The following is a 15023-nucleotide window of genomic DNA, read 5'->3' as shown; positions in this document are numbered from 1 at the left end:
TTGCTATTTATTGTAAGTTGTTCTTCCGTGTCAACTCAACTCATGCAGATTATCATGTCAGCGTTTCCTTGGCAGAGACAAGGACTAAAATTCCTCTTCATGTGGATAAGATGACCATTGATACAAGTCCACTGGCTTTTTGTGCGGTCAGAAATTTAAGTGTTCCTGCTCTACCTGAGCAGGGTTTTATATACTAGTTAGTCGCCATCCAAGGCAGATTTTTTAAGCACAATGTACTGCTTTTTTTTCAGGTGAAATGCATGGTGTCATTATCATAGATTTTATTATTTATTACGTTTTAATATTGCATTTTCAAGGATCTAATCCCCCAACTGTATTGAAGCCCTGATTGCTTCAAACGGACTCTGTGTAGATGCAAGAGTCAAGAATGATGGAACCTTTTGGCGACCTGGGATCAATAGCTGCAAACCGATGGAAAGCGCAGAGCACTGGAGTGGAATATGTGTCTTTTGAGCTCTTCCTGTCTGAATAATGCCCTGAGGCCTTGCTGATTCACTCATAGTTCTGGAAAATTTAAATGGGTGTTTAAGTTCAGTAATCCTTCAGCAAATATTCATCTATTAAAAAAAAAAAAAAAAAAAAAAAGAACCCATCAAAAGTTATAAGGGAACAAATTTCTTATTTGGAAAACAGGACAAAACTACGCTGAGATTGTGTCTAGCCATTAGTATCCCCATCCATATAGAAGTTTGGAGCCTTGCTTAGTTTTCTAGATATTGGAAAAAAATTTAGTATTTTCTAGTGACCACTATTTTCTTAAGAAATGGGATCATCTGGGAGCTTTAACGGCACTGAAAAATTGAGATCTCTTCTTTACTGTGCTATTCTGTATTATATTGTTTAAGAATTCTACTTTATCTTCAAGCTGTATTTGTGGCTCCATATGTAGATATGGAGCAGAAGAGAGGGATAGGGCATTGACAAGGGAAATACGTCTCTTCTGTTCAAGGAAAACCTCTGTGGGATTTGTTCAAAAGCCAAGGGAATTAAAAAGTCATACACAGACCATTGTTTCCATGAAAATATTTTCCTGCTCTGAAATGAAAATGTTTTGAGCAATTAAGTAAAAGAAGAAATCAAATTTGGTAATCTCTAAACTGCAGCTCAGTCTGGTTTTTACTGCACTTTGGAATATCAATATTTTTATTACACATTCTTGTTTGTTATATACAACGTACTTTCATCTTAAAATGAACACCATTTCTCTCCCTAGTGAATGACTCTAGTAATTACAAAACCACCTAATTGATCTTTTGTATTGTTTACTGGCTTCTTTGGTGAAACAGACAAGCACTTTTTTATGGCTTCTGAATTATTTTATTATTTTAGAATTCTATGAGAAAAACCTGGGTTTTAACTTGAAAAGGATCACCTTTAAGCTGACACCGCAAACTTCTCCCTGAATGAATTCTTGACTATAGATTTTTCAGCTGTGCTATGTTGCATAGAAGTACTTTGAGTTTCTGTTTTATTTCAGTCTGTTATTCGTGTTTACAAATTATGTCTTCAGCAGTGAAAGCACTGCAGAAAGTCAAGGGGTGTTTGTTTCTGAATACATTACATTTCTCCCTCCCCCTGTTTTTGTTCTTTATTGCTCCAGTCAGTGCGCCGAAGCATGAAAGGAGCTCCACCTCGGCAAACTTCCAAGACGTGGAGGATGCGCCTGACAGATGTGTCCTGGAAGAGCCTGAGAGTCCAGGTGAGAGGCATTTAAAGACAGTCACCAAGTATCAAGCGATAAATCTGACACAGCTTTTGGGTCTGTAAAAAAAGCACATTGTAATGCTGTTTCCTTTTTAGCAGCTGCAATGTCAAATTAATGGTCACCTCCAGGGGTCACAGTGTGGAGCTGTTATCCTTTTCTCTTTCATCAAGAATTCAGGTCTTAGAAAGGATAAAGGCTTTATGACCAAAAAGAAAGCTGACACTACTAGTTCATTATAATTAGTTTTGGACTACAGTGCTTACTTAATATATGTACAATGTCTGACCCTTGAAGGTAGCATGAGATTATGAAAAATTAGAAGGACCGCATATACTGCAGTTGAATGTAGCGGCGGACATTCAAACGCCGTATCTCTGGAGGAAAGCAAATTGGTGGCGTTAAATAGCTTGATTCTTTTCTTTAAATCAGCTCAGAATCATTATTTCATTTTAATGGCTCTTAACATTGATTCAGCTAAATACAGGAACATCCATAAAGTGCATCCTTTTTGGTGACTAAAAGATTTATCTTCATGTAGTTTCATTATCTTTCTCGTTATGGAACATCTACAAAATTTATTAGATTAATCCCAAAGGGAAACAATTAAATATAAAGTGTATCGAGTCACAGCTGATTAAAAACACTCTGTGTGACTAAATACTAAGATCTTTTAAGCAAACTCTGAGCTTGACCCACATACACCATATACGTAACCTGCATGTAGTCCTCATTAGTGAAAGAGTTAAACATCTTTCTTCACTTGATATTTTCCTTCCCCGCTTTATCTGGTTCCTGCGTACCCTCTTGCATCTTTGTGTGCTGATCCGTGTATCATATTTTTGATTCATCGTCTCTGCGGCCTGTCAGCTTAGTTAAGAGATTTCCAAATCTTGCAGCCTGTGCTGACAGGGGGCAGCTGCCAACAGTCCCCTGATCCTTCCCCAAGGAACGCTGCTGAGATTTAATTTTCAGTCAAAGGGTGCAGTCTGAAATCCATGTCAGGTCCCCTAAGTCATCTCAGAACCCAGATAGGACCCATGTCTGGGGGATTATATTTCAGCACGCTCCACTCCTCCAGGATTCCTTAGGAGTTCAACCGCTGTGATATACCGGATTCAAACTACGTTCTCTTTTCATCTTTTCCACGGAAATGAGCACCAGTATATGTTAGAATAATTGAAAGCAATGAATTGTAAATCTGTACTCGTTTGAAAGCCACCTAGGCTTGACTCGAGCTGTACAGCAGAAACTAGTGTGAGATTTAGAAAGAAATAGATAATCTACTCAGGAAGGGGTCGGGTTTGATCCACAGCGCACCTATGGTCGGTGGTGCGTCGCACCTCCTTTGGAAACTGTCTGTGGTCCCTTCAGCAACCATTATGGGCAAAAATATGGATTGTCCCAGTTCTGATCTGTTCTGAAGTGAGAAAGAGTTAAAACAAGGCGGCACTAAAGTGTTCAGGTGGGAATGAATGTACCTTAAAGACAGCATTAATTTTAACCTTAAATTAATTCTATGTGGCCAAGTGTACACATTTGGACAGGAACGTGAATTTCCAATTCTGCGCTCTGCATGTCTGTATGAAGTAATGGAAAGAATAAAAGCCTGTCAGGAGGTGAATATTGACTGGCAAAAATACATGTTGATAAAGCATCTAAACTTAAAAACTGAGTTCCATTCGGTCCATCTGACATCATTAAACTAGTAATAAACAATGAATTACTCTGGCTTTTGTTTCTGTCCATTCCTGCATTTTAAGACATCTTGTCTTATAGGTCTGAAAACCTCAGGAGATTTCACTACTGGTCTCACTGCTTTCCACTGAGAATTTGTGGCTTGGTTGTCATGGAGACATCGTATTTCTCCAAGAATTGCTCATATTGATCCGTGGACAGGCGTAAATGGCCAGGCGAATGTGAGGAGTAAAGGGGGTTGGGCAGTACTATAAAATGACCAGAGGTTATGGGTCGGAAATAAGCTCATAGCAAACACTTAGGTAAAGAGAAAGAAACAGTTTCATTTTGTTTCAGGATTTCGTTTTTGCACTTTATGCCATTGTCTTCTTTCACTATAGACTGAAAGAAACTTGTTAGTCACTTGTCATGTCAGATCTTTGGTGCTTGTCCTGACACAGCTGTCAGCCTTCCAGCTCTGTGCAGTTCAGGGACACACAACAAAGAGCTGAGAACATGAATTATTTATTGCTCCTTGTGCGGATGAAATTCTGTGATAAGAAATTAAGACACTTCTGACAGAAGTGTTTGTTTGAAAGGAAAGATTTGGTAACACAATACATTTACTTAAAACTTACCATTTACTTTTAGTAGCAAGCATTGAAACAATAATATGACATTCAGTTGGCTATGATTTTCTCTAGTGTTTCTCAGGTGTTTGAACTTTGAATCGTATCTCGGAATCTGAGAGTGCCTGGGAGGTCAGCATTGACTTTAGAATCTATTGCACATATTCAAAGTCTGGGCAAACTTACAAACTTCATTTAAAAGTTTTTATTTAAAAGTCTGTATGTGTGTTATGCAGAGTCTCTTGTGCTTCACTTACAATACATTGTCATGTATGCAAAACTGATGTTAAAAAATACATTGTTTTACTACCTCTTCGAATGAGGAAAAGGTGAAAATAGGACAACGTACCTGCAAGGGATTCCAGCGATTCCTAGAAAGGGTTCTTCATTACAACTACCGCAATCAGGCAGGCTGTAGAGCAGCCCTTAGCAGACATAGCTGTGCATTGTGTTTGCTAACGGTGCAAGGTGCAGTCTCTAACCTTGACATGAGACTGAGAGTTATTTTCAAAGTGATCTTAATTTTCTAAAACCACACAAATCTTACTCTGCTTATTTTACTCTCACGTTTTCTATGTGTCTGCACATGTTCCCACTGCTCTGGATGCGGGCCTCCAGCAATTGTAGAAAAAGGCATATACTTTACATGAATAGCAGGAATCCATTTGACTACCCAAGACACCAATCTGAGATTTACCTGTGATTTCTTGCGTTCAATGTGTGATCTGAACTACTGTCAGATAGGTAATGAAACCCCTCAGCCTGCACTTTTCTCTTGGATAATTCACAGTAAACACTTTTCACATGTGATGGACACAGGTAAATATCAGACTGCGTTTTCTTGTCTAAGTGAAATGGATTTTAGTTGCTCCCTTCATGTGCCTACAAGCTGCCATTATCTGTGATAGTGGCTCGTGTCTATTTTAGCCCACACACAGAGGAGATGCTGGGCTTCTCTCCCAGATGCCTAATAGTAGGTTTATCACTGCCATTTTCCCCACATGCTGAGGACTACTTCTGTTCAACATGCAAAGCCTTGGCTTTTCCAACTTGTCTCTGGTCTGGCCTTGAACATAATAATCAGATAAGAATTACAACAGCTTTTTGTAGAACTTGACTTTTAATCATATCAACCTCCCGTAAATAATTCACTATCCCTCAGAGTGCCTCTTTAATATAAATAAAGATTCCCAGCAGTGTTTTCCATTTTATCAGACAGATTTTCCACATGTAGGGAAACTGAGAAAGAGGCTGAAACTGAATGAACATGGATCTATGAGTTAGACTTAGGGGTCTGAGCTATTCACGCGAGCGTTCTTGTACAAACAATGGTGGAAAATTCACACCTCCAGAGGGCAGGTCCTCTTGTCCAAAGGGAGCTGCTTGAGGTGGGTTTTAAGGGGATTGAAAATGCTCTGAAGTTTGTGAGTCAAAATCTGAGAGGATGGTAACAGAACTTGACACAGCTTGAGGTGTCTTACCTTTCAGAGGCAGTGCAGTCCCACCAGAGGGTTCTGCAAGTATAGCTTTTATGAGGAAAAGGACTGGATTTGAGCTGAAGTCACAAGAAACAATGTAGGCACAGATACTTCTTGCCTCTCCTTTACTCCAACAGAAATATTGTAGTTGACTAGGCGTTAGACTATCACTTCACTTGGTACTAGAAGGAAATTGAGCCTCCCTAATGGAAGATTGAGATGGAAGCTGTAGATGGAAATTACAGAGTGTTTTCTGTCTTTTGGATGAAACCCATGTAAATGGTGAGAACCCTGTGAGCTTATGGCCTTGCGTAGCCAGAGAGCTCGACCCTGCCTGGGTAAGTTGGTCCCTTCCACAGCTCGTGGTTTCTCCCATCCCTTCATTCCAAAAATTGCTCATATTAAATTTTTCCCTCTTCATTTTTTGACTCTTCAGGACAGAATGTAATTCTGGGTGTATAACAGATACTAGTGAAAATCCAAGCAGTTTTCACCGTCTTGCTTAGTTGCTTGTCCTAGATAGGCCTTAGCGTAGAGATGGGAAAGATCTCTGCCTGCCCCTGAAGTACAGTCTGTGAGAGACACAACTGCAGCAAATAGACCTGGGAATGTGTCAAGAACAACAGATTGTTAGCCACAGTGTGCCTAAAAATACAGCACTAAAATTGCGAGTATCTTGCGTCGGGCAAGTTATAATTACTCAGATACTCACCAGCTCCAAGTTCCATCCACTGAAGAGTATGTTATTTAAATCAGCACTCTGTCACCTATATGGCTGTTGATCAGTACACAGAATGTAAAAGTAAATATTCAATAAATTTCTAAGTATGAAGCACCCTAGAAAAGCATGATTTTCTCTATTTTCATCATCACAAAAAGTAAGCAGCAGTAAATGAGGACTGATTCAGGAATGGAGCACTGGAAGTCGATGGTGATGATGATGATGATGTATGAAGAAGATACAATACATGGGCACCCCACTGGTCACAGACACTGACAGCCCTTACTGCTCAGCAGCTGCGTATAAAATGCTAGTGCCTAGGAATTCTTCCAGAAAGAATTTCTCAAATTTCCAATGTAGGCACAGGTGAATCCGTAGGAATTTCACTGCAGCAGATGTAGTGCCACATCTTGTCAGCGTCCTGGGTTACTAGTAACATGACTCATGGGTTTTGCTTTGGTTTTTTAAAATAGTAAATCAAACTGTAAAACCAGAAGGCTACATGGTGGACATCAAGAAAATGTGTATCTCTGTGTCTAGGACACAGATAGACGGAAAGATGATAGATAATGTGATAAATTTGCAAGATGTCCGTTAGACTGGGAAAAAAGAGTGTGTGCTGCTTTCTCAGCGTTCATGGACTCATGAAAGGTGCTGTACCTCTTTAAGCAGTGTTTCTAATACAAGTAATATTTAAAATTCAGATTGTATATATTACCATACATATGTCAAATAAGAAGTCATGAAGCTAAAAACTGATGATTGAGGGTGCTTTTATGTGGAATTCTAATAAGCCATGACAGAATTAAAATATAATACCTTATTTACTTCTCTGAACGGCTATTGTAGAATTATTTCTGCTGACAGAAAATTGTATTTGCAGAGAAAACATAAACAGTCTATTAACATAAAACAGAAATTATCTTTCTGTTGATCCACTGGAATGTTTTCCTTTGAAACAAAAAAAGGAAGAAGGAGAAGACTGTTCAGGGGAAAAGTTTTGAGGAACACCATACATTCTCTTGAGCTGTTTTGGGTTCCATATTGCCTCTTGGAGTACAGCAATTTATAATTTTAAACAGTCTTCTGGAGGTAATTTGTGTAATTTTTTAACAGTAGCATGTTGGTGCTGGAAGTTTTCATTCCATTACAAAATTATACATTTTATTACTCTACAGAAAAATGCTAAAATAACTTATTTTTAAAAAACAAAATCTTGCCTGTTACTTCAAACTGTAAAATCATTAAGCCAGATGAATACCTTTCTTTTCCAGATGACATGAAGCCACATCCCTGGATATCTAAGGTGTGCTCCTGTAAGGTGTGTTAGAAAAACCTGCATAGCTGAAAGAACTGGAAGATGCACAAGACCAGCCAAGAAATAGGATATATGTGGTGTGGCCATGAAACAGCCAGTTGTATTTATTATTGTGTACCTTTAACAATTCATTTTCAGAAGAAATACCTTCCGTAAGATCAACTTCGTTTTGCTGATTTATTGGCTTCAGTTCACACTTCCATTTCTAATGGATTTATATTTATTCAATTAAATTTAGATAGTTCTAACATAGAAAATATCAACTTTTTATTTTTAGATGCTTTTCACTGGTTTATGTAGTGATACCAAATCTTACAACTTTGATTGACCATAAAAGCTTTGCATCAATTTTAATATTCTTTTACATATACCAAGTTTAAATTTTTATCTCTCCTTGCTTCTGACTTTTGTTACCAATAACATTTTAACACTCAGCGAAACTAAATGTGCTTGAAATAATTAGAATGTTTGTTTGCATTTAAGGGAAGAATGCACATTTTGAAGTAAACATGGAATACTTAGAAACATCTAAAATACAAAGACCGTTCTGTGCACAGGAGAGCAAGGGAAGTTGATTATAAATCTGGTCATGTCTAGGATGTAAATTTTCCTCTTCTATAAAAACTGCCATCACCATCATCTGTAGAAATGCAGTACCAAAATGAAGTTGGAGAAGCCCATCGGAGTCCTCTTCTGAAATTATATACTTCATTGAATTTCTGTTTGTGCTCATTGGGAAAAGCAGCTATACATTTTTATCTTTAAAAAAAATATATATGATTATGTTTGAAGAATATTTGCAGCTTATTAGACTCATTTATCACCTAACATGCTGGGGAATTTATGCTGGTTTGACAAATAACAGCCACTTAGAGCAGTAAGCTCACTTTTCGTAGTACCAACAGTCAGAGCACTAATGGAGTCAAAGGGACTTTTCTGGATCTGTGGTGGAAATCGTGGTGTGATGTTATCCTTCCTAATTGTCACGTAACTAGGAAAGTGAAGATTTCTTCAGTGCGGAAAGATCCTCTGGCAATGAATCTCTTTCTTGCTTGTGGGGAAAAGTTACAGCTGCAGGAGTGACAAACCAGGTTGCTGTTGCGCTACTGTGGCTTGAGACAGACACGAAATCTTCTTTCTTCTGCTTTTTTATATTCCTTGCGTCCGTATCTCTAAGTGCAGTGTATGGCAGTGAGGTCTTCGGAAACATTGAAAGGAAGGACCTGCAAATGTGGATTTCAGGTTTTATTCAATGAAATAATTCATTAAAATTAGTTGCAATCCAGAGAAGATATTTAACTTTACTTTTCCATAATTTTCAATAACATACAGAAAAATGACATCTTTTTGCAGTAAAGTCGCTGTTTTTTACACATCTGTTATTTTTCAGAAACAATTTTCCTTATTCTTAGAAGGCATTTTCCTATGTAAAACGTACCTTTTGTTTGTATTTGAGTTGTGGTAACCAAACAGTCTGGGTGTGGAGAGTTATGGCTTCATTGTACTGGATGTCTGGAGTAATTTCATTTACTTATTTAACTTGTACAACGCAACTGAGAGCAGAACGTGTCTTAAGCTGGCATACATCCTCTTCTAAACTTTGATCGTTCAATCAGAGATGCAAACATCAAGAAGGTAAAAATAAAATTGCAAATCTAACTACAGGAATTTGCTAACACTACAGGAACCTTGCAGACAGTAAAAGAAATGCCAAAGGATGGACCTTGCTGTCTCCTTTGGCACACGTCCTTGTCAACAGTCACCTCTAGTCTTCCACTGGCACTGAAAAGTCCATTTCCCTTCACAACAAACATTCCTGCTCTGTGTCAGCACCTGCTCACTTGGGCCTACACTGTTCTGAGTGCCAGGGGAACAAATCTCCTTAAAACTATTTCTAGTAGGTATTTTAAAACCTGATGTGTTCAGAGAGGTCTCATAGCTCAAGGAATTGGCGTTGTCCCTAACACCCAGCACTGCTATAGTAGCAATTACATTTGTGCAACACAATATTTGATTGCTTGTCTTTAATTCTGCAAAGCAGTGCACATCAGCAGGCTGCCAATACAGACAGCCCTTTGGAACGGTTTGTGCGGTGATGACTGGTGTTTGGCACATGCTTGTGCGTGCTTTGTGCTAATTATAATTACAGTATCAGTAAGGTAAGGCAAGAACTTTTTTTATTAGGTACATTTATTTCCCAGTAAAGCAAATATATTTCCCATGTGGTCTGGATGTCTTTCAAACAACCAACTTTACAGTATATGCTCAAGATGAACCCTTGCTTCAAACAATCTTTTTGCATCAAAGTGACAATTTTAGAGCCATATACAAAAATACATATTAACCTCCTGCAATTGTTTCTTGTAAGTCATAATTGAAGAAGCATTTCTATACTAATGCAGTCTGATGTACCGCTGTATTCAGCTTATGGAGATTGATTTTACAACGAAGTTGCAGTAATTAAGAATATATTTTTCTATTGTGTTACACTGAAGGAATCCTGTCAAAAGGAATAATATGTTAATATTTTAGAGTGGTTGTCTAAATTTTAGATATAGGGTAAAAAAGTCATTAATACCTAAACCACTTAATGAACAAGATTTCCTTTTTTTTTATTTTCTTTATCCAGAAGTCACAGGGTCCAATAAACTGTGTGGCTCAAGTTGTGGTTTCATAGCCGGGACAAATTCTCCCCACTCCAGCCATGTGCTTCTATGTCTCCTCACTTAGATTTGCACTAGTTCTTGTATGACCAGGCCACGTCAAGACAAGCACTGGCCTCGGTGCAAGGAGCAGAGGAGGAACAAGCAAGCAAGGGTAGGAGGAAGGCAGAGATACCATGTGGGTGTGGGACAACGTACACGTACATCAGCGTTATCTCAGCACGAAATTAGAATTTTAGGGTGCTATATGCAGGGATCTTTATTGAACACAGATTTACAGCTTTCAAATCCTATAGGCATCTTTTTACATTATCCGCATAATTCTTTATATTATTTAAAAAAAAAAAAAAGTTACTGATCCTTTAGTAGAAGCCCAAACCAAAACTCATTGACATCTCTTTGATTTGAGGGATAGTGAGTTTTCCAAATTACTCATACTTGCTAAATGGTCACTCACCTAGATTCCTGCCTGGGAACATCCCTAAACTTTGAGCTATTAATTTATGGCTCGAAATCTAAACATTATTTTTTGAAATCTCTTGTGATATCAGCATATTTTAAATCTGGTCATTGATATTAACTGCTTCCAGTCTTGGGTTGCATTTTGTTAAGCAGTGCTCTTCCTCAGTCCACTGAAAGATGTTCTGAAAGCAAGCTGGCACGGAACTTGAAATATACATATATGAGATTCAGTGTTTCTTTAAAAAAAGAGATACTTTAACAAAATCACTGTATAACAGGGCTACGAGCTCCAGACAATCCCAGAAATCTAGCAGGGGAAACGATTTTGCAAGTGTGACTGAGGTGAAGTGTCGAAAATTCAGCAAAGAACAGGACAGGTTCAATACGCAGCATTACCTCTTCCCAGGTTTTTACTCCTTTTGGAAGAGCGTGTTTGCTGAAGGCAGACTAGGGCCGTGAGTGAGCTCCAGCACCAATCTCAAAGTCATCGTGCCAGTGCTGAACAGCATTGCATGCAGATTCCTGATGGAGGGATCTGTGAAGACAGTCCTGCTTCTCACAGTGGATATTTCAGCTGAATTTTGCAGGCCATTCTTCTTGCATGAGAAAAGGATGCAGAGGGATTTCACGGGCTGGTCTTCCCCTTTTTTCCTCCTCATAGGATACACAGTCTGAACTGCTAGGCACAGCTCTTCGAATTGTTACTAGAGTTTGAGTTGGGTTATAATTTGAATTCATAGATCCCCAAAGTGAAAATTCATCAATCTTATTCTTGAAGAAGTAATACTGAACTCGGATGCAACATCAAATTCACACAATAAACCAGAATTGTCTTATTGGGGACCATGGGAAGTTTGTTTCTTGAATGACACCTGCTGGAAAGTCTAAAGTGTGTCTGCGAGCTGTGCCGCAGGACAGAGGCACATCACAAAAAGACACCCTTCCCCACCTTCCGATGAATCTGAGTGTCCTCGATGTGGTGTGATGGTGATGGGCAAGTACAAATACAGCCATCAAGGTGAAGCCATGCAAGTTGCTAAACAATATTAAACATTATGAAACTTAACAAACATCTGCAGTTTTGTATAGTGGACTGTGCATTTCATAAAATTCTTACACAGTACAGATTTGATTGCACTTACCTTTTTCTTTCATGTATTCTTAGAAACCTTAGCTTGAGAAGACAGCAGCCTGAATTTACATTGTGTCTTGCAAACATAGGGATAAAAGCTGGTTTTCTTCTTCTGGCAATACCCTCAACAAGGTAACTGTGAAAAATAGCATCACTGGAGTAATTAGTATGTGTCATTTCATAATATACATTACTCCCTCTCTTTGTACAGTAACTGGGAGATTTTTTTTAATATATTTTTTTTTACTGTTTGAAAGCTCGATATTCAGCAGAAAAAACATAAACAATACCCAGCACCAGCAAAATAATAATATTTTCCTTACTTATTCTCAAATTGTATTTAAATAATGCGTAGATTTCTTGATAATAAGGTCCTGGGGAAATTGAACTCTAAATCATTAATGATTTTCCACACAGAAACAGATGGTAACAAGCAATTCTGTTCAGTTTCAGAAGTTTATTTTCTATAATCACACTGGCAAACAGACCTACAGCCCTGCCCAGCAAATGCAACATACCCATTTTTGTTTGGTTTGCTTTATAGTCTTCCTGCCATGTAGATGGCAGCAGCACTCAAGCCTTGAAATTCACTCCAGCTTTTTCTTGAGTTTATTCCAAAACACCATGTTTAAAAATATTATTGTTGAGAATGGACTGAAAGCATGATTACTTTGAAGATGGATATCAGCTTAGTTACATATACCTTTAAAGAAGCCTTGACTTCATAATACCAGAATTTAAAAGGTGATGTGTCTTGTAGGTCTGTATGAACGTAGTTGCCGCTGCTTAGTTTTTTGTACATTACGATGTATTTTCTTTCTGTAAATTAAATTGCTAGTATTTTTTCTACAGCACTAAGTTTCAGAACATACAGGGTGTTTCTGAAAGTTCAAAAATGTTAAAATTTATTAGGATAGTCCCCACATTTATTTCCTTGCAGAATGCGAAGGAGCTATCAGGTGCTTGGGCAGCAAAGCTGGTGACTCTGGGCATGCTTGTCAACAGTACAAAGAGGAAGGACAGAGAAAGGTAGTGGGATGCATAGTGTAGGGTTTTGTGCTATGGGCTCTACTAACCACGGTGCTTGATAAAAATTATCATGAATTATCCGGGGCGGGGGGGGGGGGGGGGGGGGGGGGGGGGACAGGAAAAAAAAAAAAAAAAAACATTTTGAAGGTCCAAATGTCTTCAGCTTGGCATAGCGTGGAATTGTGTGCACTCTGACATTTACTTTGGCTAAGAAGTAGAGAGAGGTTTTGAAAAAGAAGCAGCAAAACTGAGACCTGGAATCAAAGCTGTCAGGCAGCCTCGGTCTCTGCAGCATCAGCTGAAACCTCGGGAAGGCTTTGTGGGATCACCTCCAGGCCCTGGGATATGAAAGCAGGTGTTACACGTGTGACTGCACAGAGGAAGAAACTAGCACCAAAAAGCATAATGATGGTGGTTCCTTGAACTAGGAAGTACTGTTTAAATGCTGGAGGCAAATGGCAGTGTTTCAATAAGCTGTCAAACGAAGTAGATCAGCACTAACTCCCTCAATGCTTCTTAACCAGTAGCAGCTGAAGTAACAAGGAGATTAAATATCCAATGAACAGCATTTCTCATTCCATAGGATCCTGTCTGGGGATGCATCTGGTGGAAGCTTAATCCACACTGAGCACGGAATCGGCTAAGGTAACTGGGAAAGCGGGCAGACCGTGGTACTAACCATCCTCACCCAGCTGCCAGCGCTGTAGGTTGGAGAGGTCTGTTCCAGCCTTCTGCAGACGCTGGGAGAGAAACAGGAACCAGTACCCCGCTGATGCTCTTGTCATGTGGTATGAGGCAGAAACCCTTGGCCCAGGATGTCATCCAGCCATTTGTAGTCAGGCAGATGATCTTCAGAGGATGGAATTCCACACTGGAGGGCCCGTCACAGCTTCAGGCTGGGCTTGGTGGATGATCTGTGACCAAACAGGCTCCTAACGCCTGATGGGGCTGTGGCCAAAAAGCCACTACGGGTGCTGTGATACCTGTCCTGGAGCTGACAGCATTCCTGCTGCTTATCTAGTGCTTCAGGTGAAGGACTAACAAAGGGAAGGTATGAATTTGTGGCTGATAAAATTTGTGACAACAGTAAAAGTAGAATTAATGATGGTGAGAAAAGAGCAGCACAGGGTACGTGTCCCACCAAAACACTGCGATAGCCAGCTTTTGTCTCTCCCTCATGCTGTTGGGGACGATGCTACAGATGCTGCATCGCACAGTGCTAATGGGAAAAACACTTCCCTTCTTAAATCTCTTCCAGATAAATACATGCCTATAGCAAATATATTTTAACCATTTATAGGGTATGTTTTGGAGATTTGGTGGGGGTTATTCTCCACTTTGTAGCGTCCATTAAATCAATCTTAGATTCCATTCCAGTGAGCAGACAGTTGTCAGAAAGCTGCTTCAAGCTCTCCCAAGTCCACATGGCTTTTTTTTTCAATATATTTTCAAAATGATGCCACTGCTTAAGTACTAAAAATATCTTTTTCACCATTCCTGTTATCACACTGGTAGTACACTCAGTGTAGTTACAGGAGAGTTCTGTGCCTTGCATTTAAATTCAGAGTTCGTATTAGTGCTGATTGTTTGTGACCTATAAAGAATACATATTTTAAAAGCTCTTGGAAACTTAAAATAACTTTCTCTGTTGTTAGTGTTTTGTCCACGGAATGGAAATATTCGCGAGGCCCTACCTCAGAGAAATTTTCTAAGAGATTTTCTAAGGGCTGTGTGGGTGGTCACAGCATTTTTTAAGTAAAATACACCACCCAAACTACCTAATAAAAAGCTTGATAGATTTTTGCTATCCCTGCCCAAACTTGTTAAGTTGAATCAACAAAACGACCTAAGCAATATGATACAGAATCTCTGGGAACTACCAAACATGGCTTTCCTTAGAGATATTTTTGCAGAATAACCTTGGAACATAACTGCTGCTGAGGAGCTTGAGATTTGCAGCAATAAGATTTCAAGCTTTTAAAGAATTTGATGAACAATTTTAAGGGATTGGATGCTGAAAAAAACATCAGAGAACAGATCACAAGCAAAGACTCATTCCAGGCACTGTGTCCTATATTTGTTGCTTCAGTTATATGGAGTGACAGCCCAATGAATCACTGGGTGGTCTTTTGGTCTGAGAATTTGGGTATTGTCTGAGCAATTAACAGGCAGTCAGCCAGTTACAGTGGCT

General features: G+C 39.0%; 1 protein-coding gene across 3 annotated transcripts in view; it reads left to right on the top strand.

Annotated features, from left to right (window-relative positions):
• WDR72 (WD repeat domain 72) overlaps positions 1 to 9858 on the top strand; it is a 128056-nt gene extending 118198 nt beyond the window's left edge. For all 3 annotated transcript variants that reach the window (XM_040602195.1, XM_040602193.1, XM_040602196.1), the window contains 2 exons: positions 1622 to 1720; positions 7503 to 9858. In XM_040602195.1, the coding sequence (XP_040458129.1) occupies positions 1622 to 1720; positions 7503 to 7558 (155 nt within the window). In that variant the 3' untranslated portion in view covers positions 7559 to 9858. The remainder of the gene's footprint in view (positions 1 to 1621; positions 1721 to 7502) is intronic.
• The last annotated feature ends 5165 nt before the right edge of the window (positions 9859 to 15023 follow it).

Source organism: Falco naumanni, chromosome 7 (assembly GCF_017639655.2).
Source record: "Falco naumanni isolate bFalNau1 chromosome 7, bFalNau1.pat, whole genome shotgun sequence".
In the NCBI taxonomy this organism is placed as follows: Eukaryota; Metazoa; Chordata; class Aves; order Falconiformes; family Falconidae; genus Falco; species Falco naumanni.
The sequence above is the reverse complement of the archived record's forward strand: the minus strand, read 5'-3'. Positions and strand labels throughout refer to the sequence as shown.